At 33.8% G+C, this 24234-nt stretch overlaps 1 protein-coding gene across 3 annotated transcripts in view; it reads right to left on the bottom strand.

The window, feature by feature from the left end:
• Positions 1-594: 594 nt before the first annotated feature.
• ABHD18 (abhydrolase domain containing 18) overlaps positions 595-24234 on the bottom strand; it is a 40177-nt gene continuing 16537 nt past the window's right edge. The window contains exons 4-13 of one of the 3 annotated variants that reach the window (XM_087816478.1): positions 22840-22940; positions 19222-19300; positions 19035-19119; positions 17185-17212; positions 13984-14122; positions 11893-11982; positions 11135-11236; positions 6113-6473; positions 5519-5681; positions 595-2797 (exon numbers count right to left, since the gene is read on the bottom strand). In XM_087816478.1, the coding sequence (XP_087672604.1) occupies positions 2746-2797; positions 5519-5681; positions 6113-6473; positions 11135-11236; positions 11893-11982; positions 13984-14122; positions 17185-17212; positions 19035-19119; positions 19222-19300; positions 22840-22940 (1200 nt within the window). In that variant the 3' untranslated portion in view covers positions 595-2745. The other 2 variants (XM_016203333.2, XM_016203332.2) reach the window with 2 other exon arrangements.

The raw sequence follows: 24234 nt of genomic DNA, 5'->3' as shown, positions 1-24234 counted from the left end.
GGAACCTTTTTTCTTCTTCTAATGCTCACCTGAGGATATTTTTTCCATTGCTTTTCAGAAAGAGTGGAAGGGGGCGGGAAAGAGGAAGAAAGAAACATCTGTGTGAGAGAGACACATCAATTGGTTGCCTCCCGAACGCACCCCAACCGGGGCTGGGAATAGAGCCTGCAACCAAGGTACGTGCCCTTGGCCAGAATCAAACCTGGAAACCTTCAGTCAACTGGGTTGATGCTCTAATCAAGCCAAATCAGCTAGGGTCCTAGCTTATTTTTATATATTTTTTATTAGTTGAGTTTATAGAGAGGAAGGGAGAGAGAGAGAGAAGAGAATCAATTTGTGTTCCACTTATTTATGCATTCATTGGTTGATTCTTGTATGTGCTCTGATTGGGGGATCAAACCTGCAACCTTGGCGTATCTGGAAGATGCCCTAACCAACTGTGCTACTTGGCAAGGGCCCCTCCCTTACCCTTACTTACACCTTACCTTGTTTGGGTCATAATACAACTTAAGAGGAATACATACTTACTTCAAGTTTGGCTACATTAGTCAAATGTGGCACATTTTTTATATTTAGAATAATACCTCTTGAACATGAATATTCAAATAAGCTTTTATTGTGAAGTATAAAATATTTGGAAATGATTAAAATTTCAGTTACAGTGTTAACAATTCAGTATTCTTTACAAGAGAAAGCACCACATTAAAAAATCACATTTATAAGAAACAATCTAAGCTGCATATGCTAAAATTATTTAATACTAATTACAACTTTATGAAATCATGAAATTCAGAATCTTTTTCTAACCACAAATCTAAATCAGGGGTCTCAAACTCAGATGTCTTTAGGGCTAAGTAGGAAACAAAGTAGTGACATGGTCTAATATAAGGCTAGACCAGCAGATTGTGGCAAACTGAACACATTTCATAGTTTGAAATATTAAGCACACTGGATAAAGCAACTATGGGCTAAGCTGGCCTATATCAACTGCCAGTTTGCAACTCTGGCCTAAATGAATTTCTGGCAGTTTATGTACCCAGTCCTCAAAATGGCACGCAGCACTGCTTTGTGTGTGTGTGTGTGTGTGTGTGTGTATGTAATACATACATTTTATATATATATATATGTGAATCTTAAGTCACTATATTGGGGGAGAATGGATAAAAGTTTTAAGAAAGAAAAGGTATTTTGACTTTGAATCAATCAGTTTAGGTAGCTTCATGGATATATATTTTTGTGTGTGTGTGAATTTTTGACATGCTGGGAAGCAAGATCTCAAGTGCTCCCCCAGTGATATAAAATATTTGGTTAGGAGATGAAATTTTTAAAATACCTTCTTTCACATTTATTTGGGAAAATTTAGTTATGCCCAGGAGTCAAGTTAAAATGAAATAAAATTTCATTCTCTTACCAATAGAAAGTCACACAACGTAGTACATTATTGCTTAGTAAGAAATACTTATATGAGAATACAGTATTGGTTTTACTAATGCCATTATTCAGAAAGCATTCAATCATATTACCTCACAGTACACAAAAGAAATTATGATTCAGTTGAAAATAACTTTTACTTTAATGGGTATATTATTGAAGAACTTTAGATTTTTATACTTTTGGTTAAAAGTAAAGGTTTTACGCTGAACATGTAAAATTGCTACAGCTGAAATGGCTATCATGTTGCTTTATGTCAAAGCAGTCTTACAAAATTTACAACTCTATGCCATCAATGACTTTACATTAATAATTTCTAAATAGTTTTAAAAAATTGAAATGATGGAGGCATTAGAGTGAGAAAGTCTTGTTTAAAAAGGCTACAAAGGCACAGTATAATTCAAATATCCTTACTAGACTAGGATACATATTTAAATATAATCTACAGACAACAGATTTCAAATAAGTAAAACTCAGATACATTTATTCTAAGCCTTGACACAATACCCAAAAATAGTTTCTACTTTTTGAGAATATTTTAGCTCTCAGCTTGAGAAGTTTATCATAAAAAGAAAGCACCAAATCTAGCCATGTAATCTTCCAATTTAAAAAAGTTAGTAGTTACATCTTTTCTGAAAAATAAAGTTTATTTAGGACAGAGCGATTTCACTATGGCCATTAATTTTTTAAATTAAGTCAAAGCTGTTACGTACTTGGCCTAAAGTGAAGTTAGATGTTTTGCAAACACATGGTAGATATATATATAAGAAAATGTTAAGACACAATTTTAGAATTCAAAGTTAACAGTGATTTTTGCACATCATAAGTTTCCATAGCAGAAAATTAAAGGCGAAAATAAGATGGTAAATTCACTATAAATCCATAAAAGAAATAAACATGTTTCTGAAAGCAAATCAATAGTAGAAATATCATATAAAGGTATACAATACAAGCTGATGTATTACAAACTTTGATTTAGCAGTTCTATAAAAACCAATACGGTTTCTATGAATATATTTTAAATAAATCATAAATTAAAATTTTAAAGTTTTCATAATTAGAAATAATAGACTATATAGAGTATATGGGATTCCCACAAACAATAACAAACTGCTTCAACATCACTTCATCCAAATATTGGTTTAAAGTTATTCAAACGCACTTAAAGATTATAGTTGACTGATTTGTAACACTGAATTCCAGACTAAATTGATAGCAATTATATAGTGCTGTCTGCTTGTTTTTCACATCATCAAAGATGAAACTCCTTTTGTAAGAAACATGATGGCACACTGGTTACATACAGTGATCCAATTAGTTAGCATATTTATGCAGAAAGCGTTCAAATGCATCATAGATGGCTCGTCTAAAATTAAAAATGAAAAACTACAAGTAATTAGCAAAAAAGGGGAATATACAGTGCTTTTACTATAAGTTATTTCCAAAATTACCTTTGGCTTGCAACCTGACCTCCTCCCCAAAGAGCTGTGAAAGAGGCCGTACCTGAAGGTGGGTGCTTGGATCCATTAACTTCACCACTACTGGAGAACCTCAAATGTATATCCAACTGATGATGTGTTCAGAAGCACCATTTTTTTCTGTGAAGCAACTTTTTTGTGCCTTAGGATTTATATAATATATATGTATACATATATGTATAATAAAATGATAAAAGGAAAAGGAACTGGTTTCTTTTTATTTTGTCACTTGATGAATATTAACTGGCTACATAACTTTTCAGAATATAGTATTTATTTCATAGATTATGATACACTTTTTGTTTATTAAAAAAACATGTTCCTAGCAACTGAACTTAAAATCAAAAGCCATAGTTTCCTATATTAATTTTATTACATATTTTAATATTTAATTGGAAAGGATCAATGGGGGGGCACATCTGTAATACTTTTAACAATAAAGGTAAATTAAAAAAAATTTTAATTGGAAAGAGTCTAATTGATCTGGTCCAGGTTTAAAAGATATTATTCTTAAAGCTCATTTTGTTTTTCTTCATATTGTGAGAGTTTACATTTTTATTGTAGAATATTCAGAAAAAACAAAAAATATAGAGAGGGAAAAAAGTAATAAATCCCATCACTCTAAGGTACCTACTGTAATGTTATAATGTATTTCCTATAGGCATTTTTGTTTTAAATCCATACATCTATATTTTGACCCAGTTTAAATAATAACTATGAGATCATATTAATTCTGAATCCTACTTGTTTAGCAAAGTATTTCCCCATATTCTTAAAAAGATATTAAAACTAGCAACCTGCTAATAGATTATGACTTCCAATATGTTGTGAAGACTTAGAATTCCATCACACTTGTATTTGTCTCAGAACTTTGTCCCTTGTAAAATGTAACAATGAGAAGGGAAACAAAGAATATTTGCATGTTGGCACATAAAGAGATTTTGTTGACTGCAGGTGAGAGAGAGAGAGGGTCCTGACATGTTTGTCCACTGAACAGTTTTCCCCCCAGAGTTAGTCCTGGTACATGCTCTGCTACAATGAATTTCTTTTACTTCCTGATGCCTAAGGTTGCCACCTGGGCTTGTGTACATGGTATGAGGAGAGTTAGGAAATGTATGCATGTCTTTTTAATCATTTGAATAGTCTTTTATTCACTCGTACTATCAATCCTAAATAATAACACAAAATATAAAAGCACATAAAGGAGTGCCTTGTGTTATATCTGGTGAGTGAAAAGAATGAACTTTTAAAAATTCTATTCCAGTGTCATCTAAACTTTGTTAGGTTTTGAAGTGACTGGTGGGGTTTAGGGAGGCCAAATAGTAACTCCAGAGCAAGTTGTGTACTCTTTTGCCCACCGTATTTCTGTGTAAAGGGGTTAATAGTATATGAAGCAATTGCTCTAGTACTTGGCACATGGTAACAGCTAACATCTATTTCTCAAATGAAGCCTTTAAATGAGCACTTTTGAGTTTTTACAGCTTACTATTATATCTTTCTTAATGCCTCTCAGCCACCCTCCCACTTAGATACATAAAAGAGAAAAAGAAATTTGACACTGATTTACTAAAGCAAGCATGTGGGTTCTCTGATTCACAAATATAACAGGACTTTAGACTCTACTTGAGCAACCTTAGCAACCCTAAGTACTCACAATTTTTGTTTGTTTTTTGTTTTAGTTTTTGTTATGCCAGAAAGTCACATTGAGTAGGTAGTCTGCTCACTTAACCAACTAACTGGGACTCAAATGCCAAATAAATATTTTTTAAAAGATCATACAATAAAAAGAAAGGTTTATTATATGCTTCAGGACATTACAGACTTAAAAAAGAACTCATGGACATGGGCAACAGTGTGGTGATTTCAGGGTGAGGTTAAGGGGGTGGAGGTGGAAGAGGGCATAGAAGGGACAAATGGTGATGGGGGGAAAAAAGAAAAAGAAAAAAAAGCTCAAACATATACCACACTCAACTATTCTATTATACAGCTATATAGTTGGAAATTTTGGAACACATTATACTGACTTTATGTGAACTAATTTAACCACTAGTGATAGATTCTAATGATACCTTTTACCATCACATTTGAATAAAAACAGAAATAACGAAGGATACCAAAAAACGAGTTATAGCAGACAAGACTTTAAAAGCTCTAAGAAACACTGCAGTCATAAAAGTTACTAATATTAAAACCAATATTTCTCTTCTCATTTTAAGGTTCGATATTCACTTGCTACTGAAAACCACTGCTAGATTATCCCGCAGATACTCAGCCATTCTGAGAGAAGGACATGAGTGTGTAATGAAAAACCTAAGTAAGTTTTATGAACCCTAGTGTTCCTCCCTATTCCCTAAAATACTTGGACATTGACATCTGAAGAGGGTAAAGCCACATAATAAAGCATGCCTGTCATACGTTACTTCCTGGTTCTCTAGAAGAAAAAGAAGAGGGCGAGAAAGGAAAGAGTACCACACGTGAGAACCGAGGGAAGCAGGGAGGAAATAAGAGGACTGAAACAGACAATAAAAACACCCAATGTTTTATATTTGTTTAGTAAAAAGAAAATCCAAAAACAAACAATAGACACCTGTTTAGACCAATCATCTTACCTGAAGAGTCCTTGTTTAAAAAGATAAGCACTAATATGACCCCCTTCTAGATACCGGATTTCACAACCAGGCCAGATTTCTTGTAGACTTCGAACTCCTGTTCGTGGAATATAGGCATCTTCTTTGGCTTGAACCACTATAATGAGGCTTGGGTCAACTGGAACTAGGTACAGGATTTTAAAAAAATGCAACACATACACTTTTTAAAAATCTCTAAGATTTTTATACATACTATTAATTGTATTAGAAAATAAAATGCATCATACAATACAGTCAGCGAAACACTTGTCAAACTGGAACTCTTTTGAATAAGTTAAAAATCAACTATAATATACCATAATATAATATTCATCTCTAATACAGTGAAATGAATATTCCAAATAAGGTACAAAAGCCAAAGTTTTTAATGAAATATAAGATGATCTTAGATATTCATGGATAAAATACATTTAAATAACCAGCCTATCTTGCTAAACACATTCTAGAGCCAATAAATATACTTTTGGAAAATACAAAACTTATAAAGCATACTTTAAAATATTTCACAAATTAATACATCATCAGATACTCTCAATTTCATATAAAAACTCTTACCTGAGAAATTTGCTACATGAGTACATTCATCCATGACTCCTTTCATAAACAGCAAAGATTCTTTCTGAAGATTCTTTCCTCTTTGTTCTTTACTGAGTAGGTGGTATGACTGAGGATTACAACTTGTATAACTTTTGTTGGTTGAAAGTGTTTGATTGAAGCACTCCATCTTAGAAGTATCTTGCAGCAGTAGTCCTTCTGATGTGGCACTTAAAAATGTTTTACTAGATTTATGGCACTCAGCAGGTTTTGAGGACACAACTGGGTCCGTCATATCTAAATTTAAAGTTCTAGGAACCAGACTGTCTGCACTGTTAGGGAAGCATTTCACAAACTCTTGTCCCATCTTGAAAGAATCTGTCTGAAATAAAACATTTAACATAAAATAGGATTTTATTTAACAACCTTGTCAAAACGAAGAGAAATCACAAATGTCCATCAACAAATAAATGGGAACACAGAATGTTTTATGCATACAACGGATTATTAATGAAACTCTGACACGCTAAAATATGAGTGAACTTTGAAAACATTATGCTAAATGAATAAACCAGGCACAAAAGGACAAATATTGTATGACTCCACGTTTATGAGGAACCCATAGTGGTCAAATTCATAGAGAAAGAAAATAGAATGGTGGTTGCCAGGGCGGGAAGGAGGAAGGAGAGTTAATGTTTAATAGGTTCAGCATTTCAGTTTAGGAAGATGGAAAGTTCTGCGATTGGATGGTGGTGCTGGAGGAGGTGATGATGGCAAAACAACATGAATGTACTTAATACCATGAACAGTACATTCAGAAATGGTTAAAATGGTACATTTTATGTTGTGTATATCTTACCACAATTTAAAAAAAAGAGAACAGAGATGTCAAAATTTAACTTAGGACTAAGACAGATTTATATATTATTGCTAAATGTTTGGGTATAATTTAGTCTGTCTCATGTTTTTATTGCCAAAGTTTGGAAATCCATGATCTGCTAAAACTTCCAAAAGTCTTATGAGTGTATCCTGGCAGTAATACAACAGCCACTCCAAATCTCTTTCTCAGGGTAAACTAATGAGAATTAAAAATTATCAAGGAATAAATATTGCCTAGTAAAATTTCAAAACTATGGACTAAGTTTAAAGACCTATAAATATAACATAATTTAAATAAAAGTAAACTTTGTCAAATACTAAAAGCAAAGTCAAAAGATAAAAGAATGATAGCTTGGGAAAATATATTTGCAACTTATATGACAAAGAGCTTACTGTTTTAATAAGAGCCAGAGTGAAGAGAAAGCCCAAAATCGCAATAGAAAACATGAGCAAAGGATATGCATGTAAGGTAACAGAAAATAAAATAGAAATTGCTCTTAAACTTATAAACACGTTCAATTTCACTAAAAGTTAAGTAAATTAAACAAAAACTATACCAATTTTCACTATCAGGTTCACAAACACCCCTGTATGTTTGATAACACACTGAATTTGTGAACTTATGGGGAAAAAGACACACATGTTCCTGCTGGTAGTGTAAATTGACACAACTAGAATTAGACAAAATCTAACAACATTACAAATGGGTATACCCTTTAACTCAGCAACATTTCTAGGAATTTACACTTGCGGAATGATGTTTGTACAAAGTTTTTCATTGCAGTATTGTTTTTTAATAGTGAAAGATAAGGAACAGCATAAGATGCCCACTAACAGGGTACTGGTTAATAAATTATGGTACATCCATCCCTGTAACAGACTATTATGCTGCAGTAAAAAAAAAGAAACATTTGTGTATAGTCCATAAACAAAGGGAAGAGAAAAACTTCGTATTTCTATTGGTTTGAAAAATTCCTTCAAATATTAAGCAATAATATAGTAGGTTATTTGTTGAGGGAGATTGAACCTAGGCAAATTGGGAACAAGGGTAGTAACTGTTTGACTATAAATCTTTTTATACTTTTTTACGCTTGAACTATTGGCTATACAATCTATCTTGAAAACTTGGTTGAAGGAAAGAAAGAAAACCCAACAAACTGATTAACAGAACAAATCATTAAAGCCATCCAGACCACAGAAGTATAAAAGGGGAGATGAAGTTTAGTAATATTAGGAAATGTAAGATCAAAGCATCCTAGAATTACTCAGAGTAGTACACAAACAAATTTAACTTCTTTTGATAGGGAAACACAATTTTGATTTTTTAATCCTCACCAGAGGATATGATTTTTAGAGAGAGAGGAAGGAAGAGGGGGAGAGAGAAACACTGATGTGAGGGAGAAACACTGATCTGCCCAACTGGGACTGAACCTGCAAACTAAGCATGTATCCTGACCAGGAAATGGAACCAACCACCTTTTGGTGGACAGGAAGATGCCCCAACCAACTGAGCCACCCAGCCAGGGCTTGCTTTCCTTTTTTAATTCCCTGACCGGGGATCGAATGCACAACCTTGGCTAATCAGGATGATGCTCCAACCAACTGAACTACCCGGTCAGGCAGGAAAATGCAATTTTTATTTTATATATTTTATTCTTTTAATTATTTTTAATCCTCACCTGAGGATATTTTTTCCATTGCTTTTCAGAGAGAACGGGGGGGGGGGGGGGGGGAGATCAATGTGAGAGAAAGGCATCAATTGGTTGCCTCTTGCACATGCCCCAACCAGGACCGAGCGTGCAACCGAGTGAGGTACATGCCCTTGGTCGGAATCGAACCGGGGACCCTTCAGTCTGGAGGCTGACACTCTAATCACTGAACTAAACCGGCTAGGGCAGGAAAATGCAATTTTTAAAACAAAAAAAGGAGCAAGCCATCTTGATATTTCTTGACTATTCATTACTCTGAACTAGCTCTAATAAACAAAAAGATTCTTGTATACAACCACCAAGTCAGAGGCACAGAAAAAGAAGTGCTGGGTAAGAATACACAGCCATTTCACATGACCAAAACTTATGAACCTCCCTTAAATGCATGTTAAGTTTTCTCACAAGCTCTCAAATATAGGTATCTTTCTGATCACATATGTAGTGGATCACAAGGAACTAACTAGCAGTAGAGCTACTTTATAACCAAGTTGTTAGGCAAGTAATTAACTACCCCTTTGAGGTTATGCAAGGTAGACCTACTTTATAAGAGTGAGGTTTATAAGTGATGTAATTATAAATAAAAATCCACATTGATAGTAGAATGATTCCTTTTCTTTCTGAGATTTTTTGAGATTCCCAGTAATTTTCAAAGTAATAGTGCAAAATTTTAAAATTCATGAAAAGAAAAAAAATTCATGGGAAGAACTGGTTACCTTAGGAGAGTAATAGGGAACCAATTCATGATCCTGAAAACTGGCAAATTAAGGGAAAGAACCAAGCATTTATCCTGCTTTTCCTATATGAACTGAACTAATAATAGGTAACCAAATAATAGATGACAAAGTACCTTTTTACAAAAGTACTCAAACTGAAAAACGAAAAAGCAATGACAGAATTAGGATATCAGCATTTTGCAACCCTCAAATTAACTGACACAGGCATTAAAGCATCAATGGAGTGCCTGGCCGGATAATTCATTTGGTTAGACAGTCATCCTGATACGCTAAGGTAGCGGGTTCAATCCCTGGTCAGAGTACATACAAGAATCAACCACTAAATGCATAAATAAGTGGAACAACAAATCAATATTTCTCTCTAAAAAAAATCAATAACTTAAAAAAAAAGCATCAGTGGAAGCTTACTCCACAAAAAGAGTGAATAAGATACTGTTTGCTTCCCATACTCTTTCCAAAGAAATGAAAACTGAGTTTAATCAAGCCTCTAGACCTAGTTGCCAATTTGCAGGCAGCAATATAGAGCATGGAGGAACATGCTAAACTGTACCATGAGAATGCAATCAAAAATCCAGACTGTGAGAAACTCTACGGATAAATAGCTCAAGTTTTTCAACAGAAAAATTTTAAGGGAAAAGGAAAGGGATGTAAGGGAACATATAGATTAAAAGACACTTAAACATCAAATAAAAGAACTGTAATATCTACCCCTTTCCCCCTTGTCTCCCTTTTCCCCTTGTCTCTCTTCATTTAGTGCTCTATCTCCATCACTCACTCTCTGTCACCAAAAATAATAAAAATAAAATAAAAAATAAAAGAAATGTAGTGTCTAGGGATGTACACTTGGACAATAAAATTATTTTAAAGAAATAAGCAAGTAATTACTATAAAAATCAGGATAATGATAATAGTAGAGGAGGAGGGCCTTTTGATTAAGACACATGAGAGTGGTTCTTGGGTTGGGTGGTCAAGTTTTGAGCTGGGTAGTCAAGTTCTATTCTCTTTTTTTTTTAATCTTTACTCAAGAATATTTTTTCCATTGCTTTTCAGAGAGAGTGGAAGGGAGATGGGGAAAGAGAGGGAGGGAGGGAGGGAGGGAGGGAAACATCAATGTGAGGGAGACACATCAATCTGTTGCCTCCCGCATGCACCCCGACCAGGGCGAGGGATCAAGCCTGCAACCAAGGTTCGTGCCTTTGGCTGGAATGGAACCTGTGACCCTTCAATCTGAGGGCCAACACTCTAATCACTAAGCCAAACAGGCTAAGCATCAAGTTCTATTCTTGACCTATTACAAATGTGTTTGCTATTTAATAAATGTACTAAGACATATATTTGCTTTGCATGATTTTCTGTATCTGTATTTTATTTTAAAATAAAGAATTCTTAAAAGTAGAAAATAGTACTTTTTTAAAAAATTGCAATTCTTTTTTTAAAAATTTATTTTAGAGAGAGTAAGGAAGGGAGAGAGAGAGAGAGAGAGAGAGAGAGAGAGAGAGAGAGAAGAACACTGATTTGTTGTTCCACTTATTCATGCATTTATTGGTTGATTCTTGTATACGCCCTGACTGGGGACTGAACCCAAAACCTTGGAGTATCAGGAGATGCTCTAACCAACTGAGCTACCCAACTAGGGTCCCAAAATTTGCCACTTTTTAAAAATTTGAATCATTAAACACAATCAACATTCCCCTAACATTATGAAGAAATAAAAAACTTACCCCACAATATTCAAGCATGTGAATAATTTCTTCCTCATAAACTGTCTGTGTATAATACTGCTTTTCCAGCTCCCTCCAATTAATCGATTTACTCAGCACACCCTGAAATAACAAACTAAATTAAGATCAAATCACCATTTATTTTGTCCAAAAATTGTATTATTATTACTGTATAGAAAAGAGATAATATAGCAAGCTTGAGGTTTCCTATCTTTAGCTTGCTTATAGAGTTGGTCCTTGACTAGAGGTTGGGAACTTGACTAGTAAACAGTTCTTTACCCTGATATAAAACTTCCTAAATGACAAAGCAGGTCTCTGTGCCTAAACTACTTGTACAAACAATGTAGTTTCTGCTGAACACCTGCTTTCCTTCTGGTATTTTGGTATATGCTAGGCAGAGGGTGCCTAAATGACTGAGCTGATAAAAACCCTGGATTTCTGGGCTCAAGCGAGCTGAAATGATGGACAACACTTTACAAATACTGTGACACTGCTGGAGGAATCCAACACAACCTGTGAGAATCCACTGAAAGCTTGTGCCTGATGTCCTCTGGACTTTCCCCAATATGCCTTTTCCCTTTGCTAATTCTGTATTGTACCCTTTTGCTCTGATGAGTCTTAGTCATGAGTATAACAACATGCTGAGTCCTGTGATTCCTTCTAGTGAATCACCAAACCTGGGGGTGGTTTAGGGAGCCCCCAAAACAATTACATGTAAGCATATATAATGATCTAAAAATTAATTGCAATTAAATTACCGTAGTGAAGACCCCAGATGCTGTGGACCAAGACAGACATGGAATCAATGGCATGGGCTTAGGCCAGTTGGATACCGCTAAGGAAGCCATCTGTAATATGTTAACATACTCAGTTAGAGAGCTTCTGTTTAAACTTTCTACTCATTAAAATAAAAAATATTTAATATTAACAAGCACTTTGTGTAGCGGTTGGTGAGATAAGACATGAACACAAGTCTCTAAATACTCACGAGGATGTCTAGCAACCTTTTCAAACTTCTAAAGTCATAAATTCAACTACAACATATAATTTCCCCCTTTGAAAGCAATAAAGTATATTAGAAAATTTTAAGTAACCTCAAGACCTTTCATAGCTACTTCTACTGGTAAATACAGAGCACACGTGCTGAGATGTAGATACTGTGCATCAGGCTATGCACGCTCATTGCCTAAATGACTCGCTCAGGTACAGCAAAATCACAACTATAAAATCTCAGACCCTTGAGGTTGACTGAAAGATGCCAAGAATTTGGTAAACTACAAAACAGAATATATAAGTGATATAAAATAATGTAATGTGTATGCCTAGAGAGGGGAAGAGTTATTTTTGACTAGAGGAATAGGAGGAGGCTTCATGAAATGGCTGTCTCTTAGGGAAAAGATGGGGTCTTGTCTTCCATATAAAGAAGACAGTAGGATCAAAGGCAAGATAGTGAGAAAGCACAGAGTCTGTGTGGTAGGGAGCAGGCAATATACAAGGCGGAGCAAAGGCAGGTTTACAGTTGTTTGTATAGCAAACGATACAACAGTTAACAATAATACAAGAATAAACTCTGTTTGGAGTACAACTGTAAACCTACTTTTGACCCACCCTGTACTTCAGCTTGACTGGTCAATAGTGCACATGTGGCCAGTGGGGTTCGTGGGGGTTGGGGCATAGGTAGGGCTGGAAAGATTGATCAGGATCGATTAGAAGTTCCTTTGTTCTGTACATAATGGGGAATTGATAAAGAGGCCTGTGCAAAGGAGTGGCGTCAAAGAAGTGATTCGAGGAAGCTAAAATGATAGTGGTTTACAGGACGGATGAGAGGATGAAGGCTAAGGTAGGAAACCAGATAAGAGCAGCGGTCCAGGTGAAATTATAAGGCCCCAACCTAGGTCACAGCAACAGAAACACCACGAGGCAGGAAACCAAACCCTTTTCCACCCTTCAGTTTCACTGCCTGGTAGTTGCTGTTTTGAGTATGATAAGTTCTTGAAGTAATTTTATCAGCTTCACTCTTTGGTAACTGCTTTGAATTTAAGTTTTTGAACTTAATTTTATAAATCAAGTAACTTACAAATGATAATTTTCTAATGTACTGAGTGACTAATAAGTCCAGGTAGTGAATCAGAGCATATTCCTGGCCCTCACTGAATCTTCTGCTTCATGGAGCAAACAGATGGCTAAGTTAAGTACAGTGAAATAAGTACTAACAGGAGATGAAGTATAGTCTGGAGTAAGGCTAGGAGTCAGGAGCGCTTTTCATAGGAAGCAAGCTTTAAATTGGAATCAGAAAAGCTAGCTGTTATTCAGCTAGGTGGAAGGGCCTGGAAGGGCACCAGAGGGATGCCAGCACCTGGCATAGTTACAGCCAGTGCAACAGCAAGTCTTTGGCAGGTTTTAGGCAGGACAGAGCAGAGATCAGATTGAGGAAGATCACTAGGGCGTGGAGAAAAACTATTAAGAAAAAGGTTAAGAGAAAAGAATACAGACAGGGAAACCAAGTAGGAGGCCATTTTAGTACACTCTAGAAGAGAAAGGTAAGATAGGTAAGATACGGCATTTTAACTTGAAACTTGAGTTAAGTTTCATAATCAACTTTTAATAAAATATCAAATCCAATACCTGAGATATAATTGTGGAGTAAGTACAATCAGTGTCTACATAAATCATACAAAAAAAACACATATATCATTACTTTATAATTGGAACAAAAGTTTAGAATCTGTTTCTTCTTTCACCAAAACTAAAGTTAATTCTAAACATAAAGTACATTTTTAAAAGAACTAGATTCCCTAGATTTTACAAACACAATCACAAGTAAATACCAGTTGAAATGAAAGGCTTACGTGTCCTCCCATGGATATTCCGGTCATTCCTAGAGGTCCATAACCCTCCCTCTCTAGCCAGTGCAAGAGAGCTGCAGATTCTAAAACAAGAGCTCCTCCCATCACAAATAGGTCAGACACGTTTTTTAAGCTGGACCTTCTAGCCTCACAAAACAAAAAAGAAAATTATTTTTTTATGTATTTACATTTTAATATGTGAAAATTTACAACAGGCAGGCAGAGTTCCTGTTTTTCTTTTAAAGGACCAGTAGCTAAGTAAAACAATGGACTGAATCAATGTAATCAGTGCTGCTAATATAGTTCTACATATTAATCACCTAAAACTTATTTTTTAAAAGTTATATATGCTCTATAGCATATAATCTTTATTGAATTTCAACTATTTAACTATTTTGAAGTTCAAAAAAGAGTATCTTATTTATTCAATGATACTTTGAAAAACTTAAAATACTTAGGGAAAATACTTCTATACTTCCAATTTTTAATTAAATTACCACAACTGATACAAGGAAAAAGAAATTTATAGTTGTCCCCCCTTAGAAAGAACTTATTACAACAGAACTTAAAGGCATAACATATTTAAAAAAGTAATGTAAAAGAGTTTAACCTAATACTAGGTTCACATATTACCAAAATTTTAAGTATGTTGCTTGTTTCCACAAAATACACAATTTATAAATATAATAAAATACTGGAAAAATAATTTCTCATAAACATGTTTTGATTAATTTAAATAAAGAACAATTCAACTTGAACTTTTTATTTTTAGAAACTGATTTTACATCAAAGGACATTTCCTTATAAGAAGTACTTACTTAAATACATCTTTTTAGATTCCTGAACCACTTTTAACATAGCAATAAAAAACATTTATTATTTTATTACTAAAGTGACCAGGTTAGAATCTATTTTTCAAAACTTAATTCATTTAAAAGCATTGCCACATAGTTGGCTACTAGATGAAACCTTGTGAAAGTGTACAAAAATTCACTTTATCAATGGTTTTTCATTATATGTCTATGTAGAATAATTACATGCAGAGAACCAGGTGCCACAGGAATCCCAAGTTGTTAAAGACAGAATTCTGTTCCCCAGCAGCTTATGCCCACTGTCCTACCACATCCTCGCAGAGCTCCAAGTCCATAAGGCAGAACTTCTCTTTATGGAAACTATGCTATCCTATGACAAAATAGGTCATACTCATGCTTCATCATAAAAGAACCCATTCATCCTTATATTTGTTTTCTATTCTCATTCTAATTTTCTACTTATGATTATAGAATTTCCTTGATTATTTCTTTTTACCTGGTATGGAAGTTTGAATTCTCAGGTCCATCTCAGTTTGCTCTTTTATACAGAAGTTACTGATGTAAGGTTCTGGGACAATGATTATCTATAACTATAAACCCAGTCTCAAATTATTTAACCACTTTTGATGAAAATAGGGTTAAGATATTTTAAAAGAGAGAGATTTTTTTTATAATTATTTAAATTGTAAGCCATTTCTTTCTTATAATGAATTATTTGAGAAAAATGAAATATATTGGAGTACTATTATATTTCCTGGGAACATAATATGTGACAGGGTATTTTATAAACATTCTCACAACAATTCTGCACTGGAGAAATTACATAGTTTTCCCACTTTATAAATGAAGTGACTGATTGATACTTAGGCCAAGGTCATACAATTAGTAAATGGCAAGTTACAATTCCAACCTATGTATGTATGAAGCCAAAGTCAAGAGTGTTTCTATTAAACAATTTTTCTGCCTCCTCAGTATAACTCGAACTCTCTTTGTTTTTTAAACACCTACAGAGAGGGTGAAAATGACACACCTAGTTCTAGTTCCAAAGTAAGAATTCTTGAACTATTTAGCCTGGACTTAATTTTTCACAAGATTTCACAAAGTTTACTCTAAATCTAATTATCTAATCATAGGATATAGGTTTGTGTCCACCACACCCCACTTTCAAGACCTCTTTTATATCATGACCACATAGACATGTACTTCTAAACTTACCTTTCCACCACTTTCCAACTCCCTACTTGACTTCTCCACTTGCAAGTCCAACAGACATCACAAATATGTACAAGTCAGAACTTTTGATTTCCTACCCACAATATCTAATTTATCAGTCTTATAATTTCAACTTCTAAATTATATCTCAAATCCATCACACCTTTTTTGCATCTCCACTGCCACCACCTTAAAGTTGCTTTCTTTACTTTTTCTAGTATATTGTAATAACTTCCTATTTGATTTCTCTGCTGCTACTCTAAACTAAAATAAGCATTTGAAAGCATAAATAAGATCACTCCTGTGCTTAGAATACTCCAGAGGTTTCCCACTGCACTTATAGTAAAATTCTAATCACGGCTCTTCCTAATCGGGTCCTTGCGTTCCTTTCAGATCTCATAGTGCACTACTTTCCCACCTGGTGCTTGCATTGGGCTTTTCATTTACTCTGCCTTCTCTGAGGCTGATTTTCCTCCAGGTCTTCACCCCACTGGGTCCTTCTCATTACATCATGTCCTCATACCTAATACTGCTCTATCCTGCATGCACAATCTATTACTCTTTATCCCACCGCCTTACTTTGTTTTCTTTGTGGTATTGATAAGTATCTGAAATTATTTATTTTTATCTCTCTCCCATACTAGAATATAAACTCCATGAAAATAAGGACCTTGTCTTTTTGTTGCTGTCTTCCCAGTGTCTAGGATCAAATATTTCTTGAATGAATCAAAATTAACACAATATAGATTATGAAAATACAAAAAAAATTGCCCTCAAAGTTGATCATTTTAAAAGACCAGGAAGAGAAAGCTTATCTTCAGATTACCTATATTATGCATTGCAAGAATAAAAAGAATATAGTGTTTAATTTCACAAAGTAAATGTACTTTTCCTTTTAAAAAGGAAAATGTTTTATCGTTTCTTCAGTTAAAGTTTTACAAATAAAACATATCTTCAGTCAGCCTATTAAAATATTTATCTCTTTATCAGACATTTAAAATGCAAAAAGCTTAAACTAAAAATTTAAGTTAACATTTCTACTATGGTTTTATAACAGAATTCCCCTGCAATAACACCTGGAGATTAAACTTAGAAATGGTTAACCAAAGACTACCAAAATTTTTAATATTGCTGAAAATTTAGTATAAGGACTGCAAAAACAAAGGTGGCGTATACTTACATTTGGTCCTTGGGTTTCCTGCAGCCATTTAAGAATGTAGGTCAAAGAGAAAGTTTTAAAATAATTAAATATACTCTGTGTATCAAAACACATTAACTTAAAATAGATAAAGTTGAAGATAATTTAGTACTGAAATATCCATTTTCTGGTTATTTCAGATATGCTGTTTAGAAATCCTCGGGTTTTTCAAATTAATTGTTTTCTTTTTATAAAGAGCTTTATTTTATTTTGTTTAGTAATTTTTTAAAAAGAACTTTTATTGATTTTAGAGAGGGAAGAAATGAGAGAGACACTGATGTGAGAGATACATCGACGGGTTGCTTCCTATATGCAAACTCGCAACCTAGGTATGTGCCCTGATCGGAAGCAAACCAGAGACCTTCTGTGCATGGGAAGATTCTCCAACCAACTGAGCAACACCAGCCAGGGCTAAACAATTTATACATTTGAAGTGTACAATTCAATGTTTTTAGTATATTCATTGGGTTGTGTAATCTTCAATTTAAGTTTATTGTTTTTTTTCATTTATATACTTATTATAGAAAACCTAAAAGCCCCGGCCAGGTAGCTTAGTTGGTTAGGGTGTTGTCCCAATATGCCAAGGTTGAAGGTTCCATTTCCGGTCAGAGGACATACAAGAACCAAGCAATGAATGAATAAGTAAGTGGAACAACAAATCAATGCTTCGTTCTCTCTCTCTCTCGGAGGCCTCTTCCCTCCCCAACCCCCTCTAAAATCAATAAAAAATTTTTAGAAAACCTAGAAAATACAAAAAGCTTATTAGAAAAAAATTACTTTAGCTATAGACAATATATTAATATCTTGGTGTATTTTTTCCATTAGTTTTTCTTTTGTACAGTCTTAAATATTCTGTTTTTAGTTTTCTTGTATATCTATATTTTACCATAGTTTTATATTCTATTTTTATATTATAAACACTTACATACACTGCTGTAAACTTTTTAATAACTTAAAATTTACTGAACACATTATTTACCAGGCACTGGGTCTAAGGTCATCAGGTAGTAAGTAGTAGAGCAATAAACATTACAGAATAATTGCATAATATTCCAATATTATGAACCACAGTCTTCTCAATCATGTTGCTATTGTTGAACATTCAAATGATTTCTAATATTTTACTATTGTAAATAAAGTTATACGGATATCTTTTCTCTTTTCTACCACTTTATCTTTTCTTAGTATTTTATCCTTAGAATAAATATCCCAGAATGAAAATCACTCTGTCAAGGGATGTGAAGTTTAAGGCTCTTGATGCAATTATGGTAAAAATGCTTTCCCAAGGGATTGAGCTGATATTCAGCCATCAGTAATGAGAGTGCCCATTTCACATCAGCCTCATGAGCACTGTGTTTTGTTTTTAAAATCTTTGTTAATTGTTGCTTTAACTTTACATTTCTCTTATTACCAGCAACGTTGAGCATTTCTTTATATGTGTGCATCAGTTTCGTTTCTTCTTCTGGGTATAGTCTGACGTCATCTTGAAAATTAAGTTAAGAACTGTTCTAAACCTCAACTGATACTCTGCATTTAAAACATGAGGGTTTCCTTAATAACAAACATTTGACTTATTAATATTAAAATGCAGCATAAAATAAGTCTCACAGGAAACAGAAGTACCATTTATCTAAATTATATAATAGAAGCACAGTCCTTTAGTTTTTAAAAGGCATGAAGTAATTTTTAATTTCATTCTTGCTTAAGTATTTTTTGAACTGATGACTAAATTTAACTGATTTAGAAAAGCTGGCCACTATCTATCATTCCTTTTGATAACTAAATCTATAAGTAAATAAGAGAAAAGATTTCTAGGTATCACAAAAGGATATAATAAGGGTTTTCTAACAACAAAGAAGCCATTCGGGCTTCTTTAATCATAGGACGAGCCATCAGTGTTCGTCGTCTCCAGTAATGCTAAGGAAAGAAAAGATGACATACTTAAGGAATATAATAGCCACATCTGTTAAGAAGAGGACGTTGACAAGTTAGGGATTAGAAGTTATAATAAAGTCTTACATGATCTCCTGTTCCAGCAAGATGAATGCATACGGGTCTATATTTGCTGTTCCATTCTTTAGGCACAATAAATTGGAATCTATTTAAAATAAAACACATGTGAATTATCTTTTAAAGGCTTTTAATACAAACTTTCAATTCTTAAAAATTTCATAATTAAATTATTTTTGGGAAAAGGTCTTCAGAATTTTGACATTAAAATTGTAATTGCCTAAAGGCAACAGATACTGTAAATTTGCTTTATCTTAGGATATTAAAATATTCAATTACTAAATAAACACAGGATTTAATGTAATCACTTTTTATCTTGTTCAATACCGCAACTTTATAAATGCTTAATGAAATTTTCTTATACTAGAGCCATTAATGTATATGATTGTCTTAGAAAACAGGACTCTTTAGGTGGCTGCATTCTCAGGCAAGAGGAACTGCTTTTCTGGCCTGGTGGGTGTGGCTCAGTTCATCAGGCATCGTCCAGTACATCAAAAAGTTGCCGGTTCAATTCCTAGTCAGAGCACATGCCTAGGGTTGCAGCCTCAATCCCCAGTGTGGAGCATGCAGGAGGCAGCTGATTGATGTTACCCTCTCACATCCACATTTCTCTCTCTCTCCCCCTCTCCCTTTCTCTCTCTCTCAGAATCAACAAAAAGATTTTTTAAAATAGCTGCTTCTCTGAGCTTACTTTGCTTTGGCAAGGGACAATATCACTAGTAATCTGTCAATGAACTGTTGAATAGAACATAGTCAATTACTAGGATGGCATCAAAGATTATTTGTTTTGTACGCATGGAAAAAACTCTTAATTTTCAATCTCATAGTGAAACTATCAATGTTAACTACTCTCCTTCATTTTGCATTCTCAGCACTGTCCTGCTTCTTGCTATTTTGAAGATTTGGGGAAAATGAAAACATTAAAATGTTTTCCGCAGAAAGCAGAACATCTTGGCACTTATTTTGTACTTTCCTTTTGTTTCATGACAATGGATTTTGAGACTTATATTGGAGAATAGCTTTAAGTTAATAGGGATCTTATATTACAATACTAACTAATCACACATCTAGTACAGACTCAATAATAAGTTTGTCTGCTCAAATTATATTGTCTTCTCACAGTCTTTTCTAGAGCCCCATGATGAATAGGTAGGTACAGGCCATGTGAGCCCCTTTTCCACAGATGACTGGGCCAGGTATAGGCCAAATTAGGGCAATGAGATTTGCTCTTTTGGTCATCCGGAATTAAGACACATACTAAATAGAGTTCTGTGGGGTTGTGAAAGCTATTTTCTTGTCAGTTGCATGAGAAACAGAGAAAGCTAGTCTAACCACTGAAAAATCACATGGACATGGGTCATGAAACAGAGATAAAACACAATGAAGCACCCAGGAAAGGGAAGTATCTATGTAGATCTTGATGGCTTCCCGTTTCCAGCTTCCAAAGTCCTTTTGAAAAAAAGATTAAAAAAAATAGATGTAATTGACATTTAACATATTATTAGTGTCAGGAGTATAACAAACGATTCAATATAGGTATATATTGTGATATGATCACCACAATAAGTCTAGTTAACATTTATCATCACACATAGTCACAAAATTCTTTCTGTGTGATGAGAACTTTTAAGAATTAATCTCCTGCCTGGCTGGTGTGACTCAGTGGTTGAGCATCGACCCATGAACCAAGAGGTCACCAGTTCAATTCCCAGTCAGGGCACATGCCTGGGTTGCAGGCTCGATCTCCAGTAGGTAGTGTGCAGGAGGCAGCCCATCAGTGGTCCTTTGTCATCGATATTTCTACCTTTCTATCCCTCTCCCTTCTTCTCTCTCTAAAATCAATAAAAACATATTTTTTAAAAAAGAATTAATTACTCTTACCAAATTCAAATATACAATACAGCATTATTAACTATAGCCACCAAGACTTATTTTATACCTGCAAGTTTGTATATTTTGACCACCTTCACAAATTTTGCACCTTCCCATTCCCCAACTTTGGCAAATACCAGTCTACTCTATGAGTTTGAGATGTGTTTTTAGATTCCACATATCAGTGAGATCATACAGTATTTGTCTTCTTCTCTTTTTTTCTTGGCAAATCTAGCTAAAAGTTTGTCTCCTTTGTTTATCTTTTCAAAAAACCAGCTTAGTTTTCATTGATCTTTTCTATTACATTTAGTCTTTATTTTATTTATTTCTGCTGTGATCTATGCTATCTCCTCCTCCTAACTTTGGACTTAGTTTGTTCTTCTTTTTCTAGTTGAGGTGTAAACTTAGGTTGTTTACTTGAGATCTTTCTTTTATCTTAATGTAGGTGTTTATCCCTATGAGCTTTGCTCTTAGAACTGCTTTTGCCATATCCCATAAGCTTTGGTATGTTGTATTTCCATTTCCATTTGCCTCAAATGTATTTTTTTATTTATTCTTTGACTCACTGGTTGTTTAGTACCAGGTTGTTTAACTGCCACATATTTGTGAAATTTTGAGTTTTCTTCTCGTAGCTGATATCTAGTTTCATACCGATGTGGCCAGAAAACTTTCTTGATAGGATTTCAATCTCCTTAAATTTTTTGAGAGTTGTTTTGTGGCATAACATGATGTATCCTGAAGAATTATCCTTGTGCACATGAAAAGAATGTGTATTCTGCTGCTGTAGGACATAATATTCTCTAAATGTCTGTTAAGTTCATGGGATCCAAAATGTAGTTTGTGTCCAGTATTTCCTTATTGACTTTTCTGTCTGGATGAGCTATCCATCCTTGAAAGTGGAGTACTACAGTTTCTTACTATTGTTGCATTGCTGTCTATTTCTTCCTTCAGGTCTGTGAATATTTGATTTATACATTTCACTCCTATGTTGGGTGCATATATATTTACAAATGTTATATCCTCTTTTTGGATTGACCCCTTTATCATTATATAATGACCTCCTTTGTCTCATATTTTAATCTTTAACTTAAGAGTCTACTCTGTATTATATAACTACTTCTGCTTTCTTCTGTTTCCATTATATGGAATCTCTCTTTCCATCCCTTCACTTTCACTTTGTTTACATTTTTACATCTAAAGTGAGTCCCTTATAGGCAGTATGTAGTTGGGTCTTGTTTCTTTATCCATTCAACCATTCCATGTCTTTTGATTGGAGAATTTAGTCCATTTACATTTAAAGTGATTATTGGTAGGTATGGACTTACTATAACCATTTTGTTCATTGTTTTCTGGCGATTTTATAAGTGTTTTGTTTCTTCCTTGTTTCTTTTCCCCCTTCCTTTATGATATGATGACTTTCTGTAGTGAGATAATTACATTTCTTTATCTTTCTCTTTTGTTCATATATTACAGATTTTAGTTTTGTGGTTACCATACAACTTACACAAAACTTCTTATGTTTATAACAGTATATTTTCAGCAGATAACAACTTAAGTTGAGATGCATACTAAATATGTCAAAATACTGAAGCTCTATAATTTCACTCTTCCCCTACTCCATGTTTAATGGGAATAATGCTAAGTAATTATTGTAATTAATGCTAAATAATTTCAAATAACATAGCGTTGATATTATTATAATTTAAATAAACATAAACAACTTAGTACTTTAACTTTCTGAATAAAAATTCTTACCTTGCAATAACAGATTCAACTGGCATGATATCAGGCACATAGTGGGCCATAGGGGAAACAAAGTGTCCATCTAGAATCTTACAATCTGACTGCTCTTCAATCTAAAAGAAAAACAAAACCAAGACTTATACATGTAAACTAAGATATCTTGGTTTATTATAGATAGATGTTTTTCTATAAAAAATTCCCATTCAATTAAAAACTTGTCTCCAGTGCCTATTATGCATCCTTTTTGCCACACACTGCTTTCTAAGCACATGGTTCTGATTTACACACACTCCTTTTCCCTCTATATCCTTTACTACAGTCTAGTTGGAAAAATAAACTATAAACTCACTTATGCAATGATATAAAATAACTCCAAAAAAATACTAGTTAAAAGAATTCAACAATATAAAAGTAAACATAAGAACAATTTACAAACTGTAAAAATAATTTACTACAATCAAATAAGGGTTGATACAAAATATGTTAGAATGGCTCATTTTCAGGCAACCTAATGTAATAAGTCATGTCAACACATTACATAAGGAGAAATGTTAACATTTACATATATATCAAAGGCATTTGGCTAATATATAATACCTAAACCTTTTCTCCTTCAAATAGTGTGTTTTTTTAATAAAAATTTTTTATCAGGCCAATAGCCAAATTAGCAGTAAAGCACCACATATTTTCATTAAAATCAGAAACAAAAAACCATGTCTGTCAATGCTATGTATGTCCAACTTTATTTAAAACACAAATTCTAGCCAGTTGCATCAACACCATTTATTAAATAATCCACATTTTCCCCCCAAGTGACGTAAAATGCTACTTTACTATGAGGTAAATTTTCATAAATTTTGACATTTTCAATATTTTATTAGGTCTTACTAGCCTATTTTTTATTTCTGAACCAACAGCATGCTGTGTTGATCATGCTCCAACTTTATAATACCATTGACATACAACTTAACCAGTTTTTATTTATCATTCCTCCTGTTCAGGCATTCCTGATCTGACTGTACTCTCATGGTTCTTCCCAAAAGTATTGTAGGAGCCTTTTATGGACCTAAGTTCTAAATTGAATGTTGTAATCGGGATTGTGCTGGATTTTTTGAAAATGGTGAGAAAACCTAACGTGTATAATGTAAAATTTTTCATCCAAGCAGCCTACATTTTAGTCATCTTTTTGCCTTCAAGTATAGTTTCAAAGTTTTCTCCTTATGTATTTTAGAAAAACAAACTAATTGACAAAGAAGGTAGTAAAAACTAATGTGAAGGGAGTAATTCAACACAGTGTTGGGATAAGTGGGAATTTGGCAAGAAAAAAAAGCAATTTTAGAGCTTAACATACATAGATTTAAAAATTAAGCTGCAACTCAGCAATAAAAAGATGAATAACTCAATTGA

Source organism: Miniopterus natalensis, chromosome 4 (assembly GCF_054644295.1).
Source record: "Miniopterus natalensis isolate mMinNat1 chromosome 4, mMinNat1.hap1, whole genome shotgun sequence".
Classification (NCBI taxonomy): Eukaryota; Metazoa; Chordata; class Mammalia; order Chiroptera; family Miniopteridae; genus Miniopterus; species Miniopterus natalensis.
The sequence above is the reverse complement of the archived record's forward strand: the minus strand, read 5'-3'. Positions and strand labels throughout refer to the sequence as shown.